Raw genomic sequence first — 16389 nt, forward strand, 5'->3', positions numbered from 1 at the left:
GAGTGTACAGACACAACTGCAAACTGCGTGACTTGAATGACACGATTATTAGTGTCATAGGAGGAATACAGCATTCTGTAGAACGTATTTGCAGCATAAACTTAAAATGTTATTGAGATACACAGTCTAGGAACATAAACCTGATATTCTTGACTTAAATTCCAGAAGTATTAAAGTGTGGTTGGAGAAATACAGCATTCTGTAGAACGCATTTCAACATAATGCAATATGACCTTAAAACTTTACAGGCATGCGGAATGTAGAACCAGAACCGCCAAGATTCGCTACTAAAATTCCAGGAGTATTAGAGTGTCAAGGGAGAAATACAGTATTCTGAATAATGCACTTTAACTTGAATCTTAAATGTTGCAGGGCTACAGAGTGTAGGAACTGAGCCGCCGAGGTTCGTGACGAAGGGACAGGAGTATCAGGCTGTCATGGTAGAAATACAGTATTCTGTATAATGCACTTTAAATTGAATCTGAAATGTTGCAGGGCTGCAGAGCGTAGGAACCGAGCCGCCGAGGTTCGTGACGAAGGGACAGGAGTATCAGGCTGTCATGGGAGAGACAATAGTGTTACCTTGCTCCGTAGATCACCTTGGTAAGCAATATATATATATATATATATATATATATATATAAAATAAAATAAAAATAACAACATATATATACTAACTTAAAATAATTAAAACTTCACTGACTACATAAATAAACAAAATTTAACAATGTTAACAAGACGACTCAAAGAATACAACTTTTCTGTGTTTGTCTTTTTTATTTTAAATAAACCTTTATCTATTCTGTTATACACAAACTAATGTATGTGTATGTGTTATACTCAATCACGTAAAATCTACTGGATCTATTGTACTGTTAACAAAAATGTCTGTTAAACATTGTTTTATGATAGCAAAACCTTTTGTTTAATTAGTTTAACCACTATTTTAAATTTTGTAACATTTACAGCCTTGGAAGCATACAGTAAGCTTGATAGTATGAACATTTTTTATTTCAACCTTTTCTGCAACCACTGTTGAGCACAAAGTAAGAAAATATCGGGATAAGAAAAATAAAAGACTTTTCCTTAAATATTCTTTTAACTGTACATTTGAGCAAATATGAAGTATGCAGTGCTTGGTCAGTACTGTAATGCAGATATGAAAGACAACGTTACTATCTACTATTTACTATAAATTTAAGACTGTTGGCATAACCCAACTTAGTTGTCTTTTAATATAATTAAGTTTCTCAGACATGTGTATGTATATATATATATTTTTTTCTTCGTCGGGGAAACCAGGCAAACAAAATAAACTATGCCCCCCCCCCAAAAAAGACGTGAATAAATCACAATGGCAATGAATATACATTTTTGACATGTTTTCTTGTTCGCGGCAACAAGGCAAACCCAACATTGGCATCAGAAATACAATTATCTCGAACCAGAAGTGCACATACACGTACAAAGGCTAACAAATTGCGTTAGAAACAGCGGGTAACTGCTATTATTGATTAAAATCATATTTTGTAACGGATCTTTGTTTGTATTACTGATAAATGTCAAGTTGCAGTTCCTTTATGTGTCAATCGGACGGAAAGGGATACAGCTCCAGATTCTTAATACAAGTAGAATTATACATCAATAACCAAGACGACTTGTGTAACATAAATTTCAACAATGATTAGTGGATACGAACTATGGAGCAAATTTTAATTGTTCATGAGTCAAAAGGGTGGGGTGGTACCAGTTCAAAACTATTTTCTATCTTCATTCTGCGTGTATTATAGATGTCTATGGATTTTCATCAAAATTACCTACCCGTGCACTCAGCTTCATGTAAAAAAAGCAATTTCTCTAGATATATTTCTGGGTAATCATCTTTGATTATAGAAAATGTTCTCCACATTTTCCAAACATTTTGTTCAAAGTTTATTATTGACGATTAATAGGATTTCGGACATGTGCCATTACTAAATTATGTTACTACTTCAGAAGTGTTCCACCTTTTCTTGTGCGTGTGTTACGTGTTTTTGTGCTCTTGGCTTCTGTGCAGTGATAAAGCTTGTGTTCATTCTACCCAGTCTGGACTTCTTTCTGTTGGTGTACCAGTCATGTATCACGTGAAGTTTTTAATGGCAGCCAATTGCCAGATTTTTTTTAGTTTCAGGGATTTTTATGCATTACACCTGAAGAAGAGAATAGATTAACCTTGGAAAGGTTGTCTTATTCTATTTGTAACATATAACGATTGTGAGTACCGGAAATATTGTTAAAATTCGTTTATTTGTAATAAATAATATTTGAGTATACCGGATCGATCTACCCCACATCTCATAAAATGTGAATCAGTGGATTGACCCCCCAAACTCATATCCTGCATACGACACTGAGTCACATTAGTTTATAATTCACAATTAATGGAATCAATCTTTTCAGCCTGTTCAAAAGATAAAACTGTACACAAAAATGTATGTACTTTGGATTACATTTAGGGTTATTAATATCATTAACCACATTAAGAAATCCGTGAAATCTGTATTAAAGGTTGTTAAACAAAAAAAATTGCCCTGGATCAAACATAGTTGTATATAATATAACCTCAAAATGTTCCAATAATATTCCAATTATTAATTTCTCGTTGTCTCAATTATTTATAAAACGATGAAATTTTAATGCTATATTTAATATAAATACAATGAAACAAATCATTGGCAAGACAGTAATTCTACATTGGTTACTCAATTTAATCAAATCCACTAAGTTACATTATTGGAAACCCAAAGCGGAGTTTCCGAACTCATCAGACAAGGAAAGTTCAGAGATGCTGTGTCCAGAAGTTGGAGAACTTAAACTCATTTGTAGGTCAAAAATAATTATTAGTGACCAACAGTTCTTTTAGAGGATATAATGAAAATACGATAGGTTTATAGACTAAATACGAGTATATCTGATAATTTAGTTTAGTTATGTAATGTTTTGAAAATAGGATGGATGAAAATTTATTAAAACAGTTTTAGTGTAGCAAAATCTAAAGTTTTGAGTAAAGTCACAATCAAAATAAAGGGGGTTCTATGGAAATGTAGCCCTTATAGAGTTTTTTGACGGAGGGGTGCCAACACCAAAAGGAATGTGAAGGGTTGAATCAAATAATTAATTGGTTCATATAAGATAAATTTGCTAGACTCCATACGAGTACTTACTTATACTGAGCACTCGTTTGAAGATTCCATAAAATATCTTGTTAAGACCTGAGTGGTTCTTCATGTTTCCAGCACCATAGATCTTTCCAATACCATTTATTGGCTGAGCGTCAGCAAAGCCTTTCACTCGAAAAGCATTCATTTTTGTCTGCCTATCAGTCTCTCTGTACCCACGATATCTAGAAAATGATCTATCCTACCTTCATGAAGGTTTAAATGAAGCTTTATTTTTAAATGAGCTTCACTGAACTGTCTCATCATGCCACATCTTGTGATTACGCTGAATTTTATATTGTTTGAAACCTTTTAAATTGTTCTTATGGGTTACCATAATGGCAACTTGAAAGCAGCAGAATAAATTTGTAAAAAGTTGGATAAAGCATATGAGATTTGAATATTTAGAATGTTATTCATATATGAGTAATGAAAATAAAAATGCTGAGTGGGAAGTCAATATTAAAAATTGATGAAAGGACTAGACTTGACTCCAGCGGACTGTTATGTCATCTTTTATAGCGTTATATAATCCTTTCTAGAACACCGAAACTAATATTATTATAACACTGCTATGAAAAAACCTAAATAAAAACCCTTACCTAACTTAATGAACAAAAATGTGAATATATGGTGTGGCAAGATATCCTGAGAAAGGTTTCATTAGTAGACTTTCAATTTTGCATGAAACTTAATTTCTCCATAGAAAATAGTGAATTCTATGATGGTGCACGTCCAATTACGGAAATTGGCTGAGCGTAATTGAAGCCTATATTACTCCTTAAAGGAAGTAACATTTAATTTCTGTATAGTTGTCTGTGTCTAACTGGATATCTCTGGAATGAAATGAGTTATAGCTATAAATTTTAATTTTAGAACTAAGTAAAAAAGTTAGTAAATTTTCAATACCTTAAGGAGCAGGGTCAACGAAGGGACCCGTCTATGTGAACGTAAAAACTGAACCATGTAAAGTACTGGTTTGCATATTATCAAATAAAACTGTCATATTTGCTGCTTTATTGATGCCAAGTGTATACTCGTATCGCCACCAAAGTGTTAACACGTATGAACCGTGCTTCCATATTTTCATCCAAACTCTGCGATCTGAGAGAGTTAAAAAATAACACGAATGTTGAACTTTAAATGGTTCACAAAGAGAGGTCCACTCTGGCCCCAGGAAATCGCTTAATGGCGCGGAATGATTAGAGAAAAACTCATTAAAACGCAAATTGCATTCTTGGACGAATTTATGAATCAATTAATGAGGCGCAGGCAGTTCACTGTGAAATTGCCTGATGGAGCAGATTGGGGGTCGAAATTAGTTGTAATCAAGTGGAGAGGGTTCCGCTCCTCCACAAACTGGGTAACTTCATGAGCGGAGCACGTGATGGAAATAGTGATCATTTATTAAGAATACTTCTCTTGTTTTTCAGTTCATTCTGTCTATTGTTAATAATCAGTGTATTTCATAAATGTGGATCAAAATTTCAATACTCTGTACTATTAAAATAATAGATCCATTAAAATAACAAAGATTACATATAAATTACTGTAAAAGTTATAAAAGTACTATACATTTGTATAAATAATGTAAAATTAGACTTATAACTATCAATACTGTCATTTTCATTAAAAAATTGTGACCTCGCCGAAAAGTACTGTTGAATTGGTAGGTCCATAAAGTTTTGACCAAAGAATAAACCTTTAAACGTTTATATAGTAAACCAGTCTCTTGTTCAGCACCAAGACTGAAATGATTCTGGATGAACATTAAAACTCCAAAGATTACGTATAAATTACTGTAAAAGTCATAAACGTACAATAAGTTTGCACAAATAATGTAAAATGGGTTCATTTTAAATGGTGTAAAAAATATTATTATTATTAATACTTACATGGTAAATGCAAATTTATGACGTCACCAACAAACAGGCTTGATTTGGTACGTCCACAAAAGTTTTTACCAAACAATATACTTTTAAACGGTTATCTAGTAAATATGTTCAGCACCAAGACTGACAGGATTCTAGGACATTAAACACCAAATATTACATATAAATTACTGTAAAAGTCATAAACGTACAATACATTTGTACACATAGTGTAAAATCGATTTATTTTAAACGGTGTGAAAAATATTATTATTATTATTATTAATACTGACATTTTAAATGCAAAATTGTGACGTCACCGACAAATAGGGTTGACTTGGTAGATCAATAAAGTTTTACCAAAGAATAAACTTTTAAACGGTTATGTAGTAAACCAGTCTTTTCTTCAGCACCAAAACGTAAAGGATTCTGGAAGGCCATAACAGATTATTTGCTATATAGACAGTTGCAGTTCTGGTGATATGATTAGAAAACAAGACAGTGAGAGAATAGGAGATTAAATTTTGTTCAAACACTGTACGAATAGGTGACTGCAGCCACAAAGGCACAATATGCTTCGTGGATTAAGATTCCAAATGGTTTTCCTATTTGGAGAGATTCTCTTGAGTACCATTATTATTGAAATCTAATAATAATTTTTAATATAGTGTTAAGCACAATTGTTGAATTACTTATGTATAATTTCCAACTCTGCTAGGTTCCCATGTGTTGTTATGGCGACGGGATAACCTGATACTGACCGCTGCCAAGTTGATGGTTATCCGGGACTCTCGGTTCTCGCTGGAGCACGACTACGACCTCAGGATAGCCAACATCACAACGCGAGATGCAGGAGAGTACGTGTGTCAGATTGCCGACATCTCCACACAGGACCAGGTCCACAAGGTCACGGTCTTAGGTGAGTATGTTTGTTCTAGATTTGCCTAAGCATGTCTTTAAATCCGGAGTAATTTCTTTCCTTACAGGAATTTTAATTTCGCTCTCTGATTGATAGAGTTGGTTCTTTACCAAAATTAAAAATTTCACACTTTGTATTTATTTGTGTATTGAACGGTCTGAAAACCGGAAATATTCTGGATGTGTAAGGTTTGAGGTAGAGGCTACCTCCTGTTAAGATCCTTGAATAAGAATTTTGGGAATTAATCTCAGTCGTGTCTTATCTGCACTAGCTTCTCGAATCAGAGAAGTTGTGGGGGGGGGTGCACCCTTATATCTAGCCTAGAAACAACCCTTAACACTCAGGGAGTCCCACTAACCCCAACAGTCATCTCCCGCAGTAGACTAGACCTATCGATCTACCCTTGCACCTCAATATCTCGAAATTTCCATTTAGTTATGTGCCGCATCCTGGAAAACCGTAAGGTTGCCCAAAATTTAAAAGAACATCGGTCTTTTCTCCTCCTAGTGTAGGTTAAACTGAAAGGCATAGCCCAGCCAGAAGTGAACCCTCCTAGGGGTATATACGAGCATACAGTGATATGTTTTCATTTGAAAAATTCGAACCAGATTAGGTTTGTTTAAAAAAATGCTCAATAAAATAGTTGATCAATCAAATATAAATAGACTTTTCTGTTTGGTACTAAGTACAGACGTTTGTTACCAAGTAGAATGTACGTATGAAGAATGGAAAGGGCTTAAACTATGCTCCGTCCCTGTAACGCCGCAAGGACATGATTAAGAAATCATCAATACCATCATGATCTTCATCTTAGTTTTGAGGTAAAGCTGCGGCCCTCTAACCGAGCGGTCACAGGTTCAATTCGTGGGGTAAGCAGTAAAAATAGCAAATGGGTTTGGGTCGTTTTTTTATTTAAAGTCATTGGTATCTAAAATTAAAAGTCCCTTAGGCTTTCAAAGAACCCATTAAAATACGTCTGAGGCAAATGTTACAAAGATTACATGGTCATTTTGATTTATTAAACGATATTTTATTTTGAAATTTTACTGTCAGGAAAGTTGTTACAGAATTTTACTAAGGTATCATTACTAGATATGTACAATTTATTCATAATATTGTTACAGAATGTTTCTCTGCACAAAAGTCATGACAGGATTGAAATCGTTACATAAGACCTTGGAAAACACTTTTACCCTTTTTAATTCTTTAAATAGGCGAAATGGTCTGTTGTGATGTAATAATTTTTTATCATGACATATGTCTGGTTCCATGGGGACTTACATGACGCTGAACAGCTTCTATACATCAAATCGTAGATAGACATTAGGTAGTAATGAATAGAATGAGTGTGTGCGACCTGTGTAGTCTTGTAAATATGGGAAGTGATTTTTAGAAAGGTACAATAACTTACAGATCAGTCATCAGAGAAACTAGAGTAACTGCAATATGTCGCGAGTGGTCTGATTGCCTGATCTTTGGTTCTTCATGCTTTCGTAGGCCAAAATGCGGATAACGAAACCTAGACGTATGCCGTAATCAGATCAAACCTCCTAAAATATCACAAAACGTTCATTACAACACTTAAATTCACAATACAATCACTGATTGCTGGCAATTTCTGTTATTGGCATCTCAAAAGCATCTATCACGAATTTTACTATAAGTACTATTGGAATTACGTTTAGCCACAAATTTGGCTAAACCGAAAGGACAGAGCAGAAATTCATTAGTAGCAAGGCTGCCCTTCATCAAAAGTACCAACTGTTGTAAAAATGTTCAGTTAGTATTAACGAATTAACTCGTACTATAACATTATAAAATTGTCTATGTTACAGCGTGATAGCTTAAGATAGCTTAAATGTAGTATAACAATTTCGTGCCTTGTCTAGCACCACCTGTGATCCGTTCTTCCGTTGCCAGTGGACAGCTGACTGCAAGGAAAGGAGGTTCTGTCACACTTACGTGTGCTGCTACAGGCAATCCAGATCCTACCATCCTCTGGTCGAAAAAGGTACGGTCTACAAGTTTGGTTGAAGTTTCTTTAACAATTAGAGTTAATATGGAAACAGTATCCATTTCGGTGTATTATTTCCAAAGAAATCGTTGTCTGAAACGTTTTTAAAGATAAAGTACGATGGAAATTCAAAGGTCAGCTCTTTTAAGAAAGCGAGTTAGAAAAGTACCACAATATTGTAATAAAATAAAATTATATTGTGAAATTTAAATCATGAAGTGCAATTTGTAAGATATAAAAATTAATCTTAGTTGGTATACGCCGATGGGTGACAAACACATAAACGACTATAAAGTGTAAGGGATCATTGAAACACTATTCTTAAACAGGGGGAAAAATGGTCTATGTTAAATTATTTTGAAATCACGATTCAACTAAAATTATATTGAAGACTCTTGGAACAATTGGAGAAATTTTAAAATAGTAATAAATGTAAACAAAACAATACTTTTCCGAATGGATTATATTTTCAAGGCCTTTCAAAACCAAAGGTTTCATCATCAGGAGACTCCACAAATACATTTTTGATGTGATTGATATTATTTTACCATCTATTTACTTAACCCTTAACCCCCTCAGGTATGAAGTTAAAGTACCAAATTTAAATATATATAATTTCTTTTCCAACATTTACATACATGTTTACAATAAATAGGAAAGTTACTGACCAAAATCAAGTAGCTGGTCAGTATAACAAATAAACAATAGGCCTATACAAATAAACTGTTTATAGCTTGCTCTCACATAAAACAACTAAAAACTAAAAAGTCAACAGACTGCTTTCCGCGACGTCTGCACAACAGTACAAACAAAACTACAACCAAAAACATACGTATATCAGACGTAGTTATTATTATAATTAATATTAATATAATATTAATATTATAATAATAATTAATATTAATATAATATCAATATTATAATAATAATTAATATTAATATAATATCAATATTATATTAATATTATAATAATAATTAATATTAATATTTAATATTATTAAGTGGTTAATTGGATAAAATTCAATTTCCTTTAATTTTTATTTTTATTGAAAATGGTATAATTAATAAAATTAAAATTGATTGAAAAAATGCCATAACCCCCCCTAATTTATTAAGGATTGACCGTAAAATTGCATATACAAATAAAAAATATCATTCAGGTTGAATGTAGATTGGAGTAACCATAGGGTTTGCTGGAGTTGAAGTTGTCTGGATCTGACAAAATGTAGGGTTCAGTTATATTAATAATTAACAGTATAGTAATAATAATTGAGAATCCTATTAAATTTTCAATTGAGAAGTATGGGTGAAATGGAATTTTATCAATGTTAGATTTAATTCCAATTGGGTTATTTAATCCTGTTATATGAAGGAAAATAAGTGAATAATTGTTATTATGGCAATAATAAATGGTAAAAGAAAATGAAATATAGAGTGATTAGTAGAAACTAATTAGACAATGTAAAGAATTAAAAACGGTTTAGAAAAAAATACAAATATACAATCTTATGTACTAAAATCATAAAAGAATAAAAAAATATATAAACAAATATATTAAAATGATTGAAAATTTAATTAATATATTACATAAAATTACTTAAAAATATCAGAAAAATTACATACATACGATAGAACATCCACCCACTCTAAAACAAACATTCACACGCACACACTACTATGATTATGATAATTTTACACAATCAGGTTAAAAATGATGTAATAATGATGTAAATAACGTAATAAGTGGTTGCATAAAACTTAAATTAATATTGCACGTACTGATGTATCTACATGGCACCACAAGGCGACAGCGGTAACAACGGGTTAAGAAAAGAAACTTGCAACAATAACCAATATTTCAAGAAAATATTTGGTTATTGTTGCAAGTTTTCATGTCTTAACGATACTTAACTAACTTCTTTCCTAATCTAAATGGGATATATGATTCAAGTAAAGATAATATTCTTTGATACTCCTACAAACACTGATGAGAATGAAAGGTTTGTAAGGGTATGATGTTGCTAGGACAGCGGACATCTCTACAAGCCCGGTCTGTCAGTGACGCTGGACCGAGTGGACCGGCACCACGCGGGCATCTACCAGTGTACGGCCACCAACGGTGTTGGACCTCCAGCATCCGTCGAGATCAAACTGGATGTTCTGCGTAAGTTACCTTGACAACATCTAACAGGAATGTGCACTATGTGACCTATGACCACTGTAAATAAAGTAATAAGACTGGTTCGATATTCCTTTTTATTTACAACTAGCGGGCCCGGCGCGCTTTGCTGCGCATTTCAATAATTTTTTGCAAAAGTTGCCCGCGGCTTCGCACGCAATTTCCGTTGAAAACAGTACACTATATTCACTTATTCTTTTTCTATCACATTCTAAACATTGCTGAGATAATTGATAGTCGTTCCATCGTGAGCCTCTTGGGCGTTATTATGAAGGTATGTACCATATTCCTGCCTCTATCTAGCTGTTACCCACGGCTTCGCACGCAAATCTTAAGAACCGAAGTCCTTATATTACTTAGTAAATTTTTTTTTTTTACTATAATAAATTTTAGATTAAATTAGTTATATCTCCGATGCCACGATTGAGCTTGCTTTGTTGTCTCGATCGAGAGAATATGTACACACGGAGTTTTGAGAACCATACTTCTGTCAAAAAAAACAACTAAGGTTGATTTTATAACATTCTTTATATTTGTAGCAAACGTAAGATAGTAATTATGATATCTGCATTACTCTTCTGATCAAGCATGAGCATGGTTTATATTAAATAAATATTGCAGTTAAAGGTGAATTTTTACGTCAAATTTGAATTGTATTATCTGGATAGTAAAGTCTATGTTTAACAGTGATTGCAAAAACAGTTTAAACAAAATTTGTCGTTTCTCCTAAGCTTACTCTATGCTTTAAAACTATAAGTGTAATATATGTTTACAAAGAACAGCTGATTAAAAATTTGAAAAGACGTTAACATATGTTTGCTGCAATGCATTTCTTATGGGGTATTTCTGTAACCAGTGGGGCGGAATCCTGAATCGGGAAAGGGATGGGCATAGCTTATAAAACCTTCTCCGTGGAAAAAATACATATACGTACAAATTTTTCATCATGATCGGTCCAATAGTTCACGATTCCATAAAGGACAAACATACAAACATTCATTTTTATATATATATATATATACTTATATATGAACGCTATCGTCAAAACAAGTTCCCTTGGGAATATACATACCTACTGCTTTAGAGTGTTTTCGTAGCTGTACTGAAAGTCCGAAACTGGAGTGTACTACAGCTGGTCGGTCATATTTGGTTTTCTGTTTTCTACAGCTTAGGGAACAGGAGAAACTCAAAAGAACTCAATTCAGGAGAATAGGGTGATTGAGGTACCACAGGGATATGTTTCTGTTACAAAAACTCAGTAATTGAGAGTGCAGTGTGGCAAGATGCATTGTCATAATTCAGCATCCAGTGGTTGTTGATGAAATTGCTCTTAGTCCTAAAATGACCGTTGCGCTACCACTGGAGTACATGATATGCTGGATGTGTAAGGTTAGAGGTGGGGGGCCGATTCCTGTCAAGATCCTCGTAGAAGGGATATGGGCATTACTTTTAGTCGTGTCTTTTTTGCACTAGCCCCTCCACTCTAAACAGGCAGAGGGTGGCCTGCCCTTATGTGTAGGCTAGCAAAAGCCCTTAACACTCAGGGAGCCCCACTAACTCCAAAAGTCATCCCTCGCAATAGACTAGCCCTATCGATCTACCCTTGCATCCAAATATCTCGAAATTTCCAGTTAGTGATGTTCCGCATCCTGGAAATCCGTGCCCAAATCTAAGTAAAACATCCGTCTTTGCTACTCCCTTTGATGGCTAGTCTCTGACTACTTCATGACTAGCGCATGACTACTTACTGTAGCCTTTCAAGGATTTCACGATAAACTTATTGATTTACATTGTCCTCCAGTCGATGCCCTTGGAATAAAAGAAAGAAATCAGCATGGAAAGATGAAAGAAATTTCACTTTGAATTTGCTCATTCTTGCATTTCCTCCGACGAGGTAAATTGGAAATGTGCCTTCTTCACTATGACGTTTTATTCTGGGTCATACTAAAAAATCCAAGATTTGGACAGAGTGTTTCATAAAATCAGCATATCTTTGAATTTGTCCCAAGAAGATCTTAACAAACTTCAATTATTTTATCTCTCTTATTTTTGGAACGCACAACAAAACTTGTTTTGATAGGAGTTTGTTTACAAGTCAAATGGCAATAATATACTAATGAAATTAATTCTTAATGTTGATCAGCCTTTATGGCTAAAAACATCACTACTTGTAAGAGTTATCAGTGCTAGTTTTGTAGTCAAAGTCTTATTACTTTATTTACAGACCTCGTATGAATTGGAAAATTGTCAGAGAAGATAGAATATACTATCAGCAGGGTTACTTTGGGTTTAGTTTGTAAACCTTTTGCAATAGACACCTAATAATAAGGCAGAATTTCTTTAAGTAGACAATTATAGTTGAATTAAATTCTACATATAGCGTAGCTAAGGTGGGAAGGGTTGATTCAATGTAAATGTTGAGTTTAGCTTAGGAGAGCGTCTAGAATCTGACACTGTCACAGGCTTGAATTCTAGAATCTGGAGTACTTTTTGTCTGAATAGATCAAAACTCGGTTGCTCCAGCATGCCTAGAGATCGCGCCTAAAATATCGTAGTGCACTCAATTGTGTACCTGATGAGACAGTGCGAATACCTCTTCATTTAGTTACACTATATTTTGTAATCTAAAAGGGTCTCTGTCTGATGTAAGGGGTTAATTTTGAGGCTTCTCTGTCGCCAAATTTTTTGGACCTCTTCAGACGAACATAACTCCAGATTCCAGGAGTTAAGTCTGTAACAGCGTCAGATTCTAGAGCCCTAAGACAGTTTCCGCAAGAGCCTAATGTGAAAGTTAAGTGGAGCGAAACTGAACATCCACATTGATTTAAGTTATTAAGTACGACGTTTGGTGTGTGAATTAATGTTTGTAACCAATCGTAAACGTATCCCTGTAGCTAGAAACATTAGTTCAAGATGTGGATTAAGCTTTAGTGGCAATAAAAACAGTTAAAAGTAGTGAATAATAACATATAATTAGGCATGTTTATTAATTCAATGTTAACTGGAATAATTTAATATTACATAAATATGGAAATTGATCAAAATAATCCCGTAATAACAGAAGCAATTTTTGGAGTCACATACGTAATTTTATAAGTTCAATAAAACTATCCCTTGCATGGAAATACATAAAGAATCAAATAAATATCAAAATAAGCTGAAACTGAAGGGAACGGAATAAAATCGTGTTATTAAAGTGTGAGTGACTTCTGAGAACTGTAACATTATTTCTTGGGGAAATTCCTTTCGACGCATCAGTGAATATTTCCAAATAATTTGTAATTCCAATGCTGAGTTTAGCTTCACTACACCTTCCACTCAGTCTAAAAGTCTAAAATCTCAAACTGTCACAAATTTGACTGCTAGAATCTGCAGTCCAGACCCGTCTGAAGATATCCAAAATAGTTGACAACGAAGACGCTCAAGACGAAATTTTGCTTCGTTTCGACGTCAGAGCTCAACTCAACATTTGCATTGAACCAACCCTGCCCGTTATATATATGTTAGGTATAATTTGTCATGTTCTGCTGTAGGCTATACATTCTTAAAATGAAGTAAAAATCTGTTTTCACTTGGAATTGCTGAAAATTCGATAATGTTACCACATCGGTTGCAGATCCGCCTGAGATAGAAGTCGACCAAGGATGGGTGAACGCAGCTGAAGGCAGCCAAGGGAAGCTGATCTGTACAGTATATGGCAACCCTACCCCTAATGTTAGTAGTCACTTGAAATTTACAAATAGCGTTTGATAATTGTTAAGTAGATAGGTTATAAAATGAAATAAATATATTAATCTATAAATTAAACCTCCCACACTAGTGGTCTTGATTTCGAAAATATGATCTGAAAGGTAACAGGTTATGTATATTTATTATCACAGAAACGATTTAATTGCGACGTTTCGTAAACTGACATCTGTTATCTTTTTCGTGGGTAAATTAAGGTTTAAGTATGTTTGGTTAAGACCTTAATTTAAGGTTAAGACGTTATTTAAGATTGTAAGGTTAAGATCGTAAAGAGTAAAAAATTTATTTACGATCTCGAAGACAAATGTAAGAAGTATTTGCATGAAGATAGCCCCAAAATTTGTACAAAAAAGGAAAAAAAATTAAAAAATATAGGTCTTTATGGTGAGTTGTTTCTTGAAATTTTTAAAGGATTTTTTATATTTGAAATATTTTACACATATTAAATTAAGTATTTCAAACATGGATTGTAGAAAACGTTACTGGTTTTCGTGTCAGTTCATCATATTCGTCCAACACTGTCATGTTTTTGTCATGGAATTGCACTTGTTACTTCGTTTTTTTAAAACTTATATACAGAATGTGAATGGAAATTTCGGTATCGGGCTTAAAGATGTGATAGGTTGCATTTTGAGTTTTCTTGATTGGTTACGGATGCTATGTGGAACTATTTCAATCACCAAATTTACAGATCTCAAACTAAATAATAATAAAAAAAAACATAATTCTTAGGATGAAATTGATGGGTGTAATGACAGTTATACTTTGCTATTTGTTGTTTTAGATTGTACTAGTCTAAAATATCTTAAATTTATAATATATATAAAAAAAACTGGAAATGTGCTCAAAAGTGACAACTGTGTCATATTTTCATCAAGAGTACTTCGGTATGTTATATAAAAATGTGGACTTGCATGAACTGTAACGAAGCAACAGTAAATAGATTGTGAAATCATAGAACTTACAACATGCCAAATCAAATACTTTTGATATTAGGAACCGCTTTATGTTTAAAAATCGTTCGAAATGACTCTTAACCTCCCCTCTCCTAAGTGCAATTTTGGGGTATTTTGTATTTTGAAAATTATTTTTCTGAATTATTTGGGGTCAAAATATGGGAATTTTCGTAAGAAGGTAAGTTTCTCGAGTCAGCGGAAGGGTGATCTGCCTCTCAGTGTATTTAAACAATTAAAACCACCATAATAACAATTTTACTGTAATGGTAAAAAGTTCTATTTCTGTCTTAGATTGGTGGTCTACCGTAACCTCTAGGCAACTTATATGAATGTTAGTTAAAAAATATAGAAAAAATGAAATTTATTTACATTCTTCTACAGCTAAATTTTAAGATATACCTGTATGGTAATGCCAATGGCGTTTTAAGTCTCAATAACTAAAAATTAATGTTACATTTAACGAAATATTAAGCGAAAGTATATCGTAAATACATTCTGCCTGAAGGGTCTTCAAAGTTGAAGTCAACGTAGCAAAAGCAACAAGAGACGTCCAGGGCTCATTAAGGGCTCTCGGTGACTTAATACAAGAGAAGGGCTTTTTGCAGCAAAAATAGCGATACAACCAACGGAAATTTTATCTTTCGTGACGTCTTCTAGAATGTTTAGTGCTTTGCCACTCACAGATACATTTTACTCAATCGTTACTACTGTGGGGGATATTTTATAAGGTAAATATATTGTTATTGCTGCACTAACCATTTTTACTGTTGATTTAGTTAGCGTTTGTGTAATAAACATTCCAGTACTGCATTTCTAAATATAAATATTCCAAGTACCGAAAAAGCGAAAATTCGTAAGCATAATCAAACTTTGTATAAGGAAAATAATTTTAAGATTTTACTTACTTTAAATACGCAATGTATTCATTGAATCATAATTTAGGCGATGGAATAAACTCCATCTATAACACTTGTTATCTTCTATTTGGAATATAAAGTGCTTCCAAAGAAACAGTTAACCCTACAAGTGTTGACAATTTCATAAAATAAATTGTTTAACGATGCAATTAGAAATTACAACGAATAGGATTTCAAGTTCCCACCACAATTCCTTAATTTTGGGGAAGAATGTTGATTACTATTTTCATCAAGTTGAATTCCCGTTTTCTTTCTTAAGCATTGTACCTATAAGACTAAATAAACGGTTAAGCTGTAAGTTAATTGTCAGATATTATTTCAAAAACATACTCAACCACTTAACTGAAATCTCATATGTCATCAACATCGATATGTACAAAAGGAGATATCCTTATTGACCGAGTGACTTTTTAACGTCTAGCAGAAACCAAAAAATAGAGACATACAATTTGCATTTATATATATATATATATATATATATATATATATATATATATGTACAGTATATAAATAATAAAGGAAAAAGTGAATGTTAGAACTCTTACATTGGGGTAAGTTTAGTACGCGTTATCAATATTTTATTGAAATA

At 33.3% G+C, this 16389-nt stretch overlaps 1 protein-coding gene across 1 annotated transcript in view; it reads left to right on the top strand.

The window, feature by feature from the left end:
* The first annotated feature begins 494 nt into the window (after positions 1 to 494).
* The window catches only part of LOC124365169 (roundabout homolog 1-like), a 28191-nt gene continuing 12296 nt past the window's right edge, over positions 495 to 16389 (top strand). Inside the window, exons 1-5 of the mRNA XM_046821124.1 lie at positions 495 to 603; positions 5787 to 5987; positions 7877 to 7998; positions 10027 to 10165; positions 13797 to 13894. Coding sequence (XP_046677080.1) covers positions 561 to 603; positions 5787 to 5987; positions 7877 to 7998; positions 10027 to 10165; positions 13797 to 13894 — 603 coding nt within the window. The 5' untranslated portion in view covers positions 495 to 560. The remainder of the gene's footprint in view (positions 604 to 5786; positions 5988 to 7876; positions 7999 to 10026; positions 10166 to 13796; positions 13895 to 16389) is intronic.

Source organism: Homalodisca vitripennis, chromosome 6 (genome assembly GCF_021130785.1).
Source record: "Homalodisca vitripennis isolate AUS2020 chromosome 6, UT_GWSS_2.1, whole genome shotgun sequence".
NCBI lineage: Eukaryota > Metazoa > Arthropoda > Insecta > Hemiptera > Cicadellidae > Homalodisca > Homalodisca vitripennis.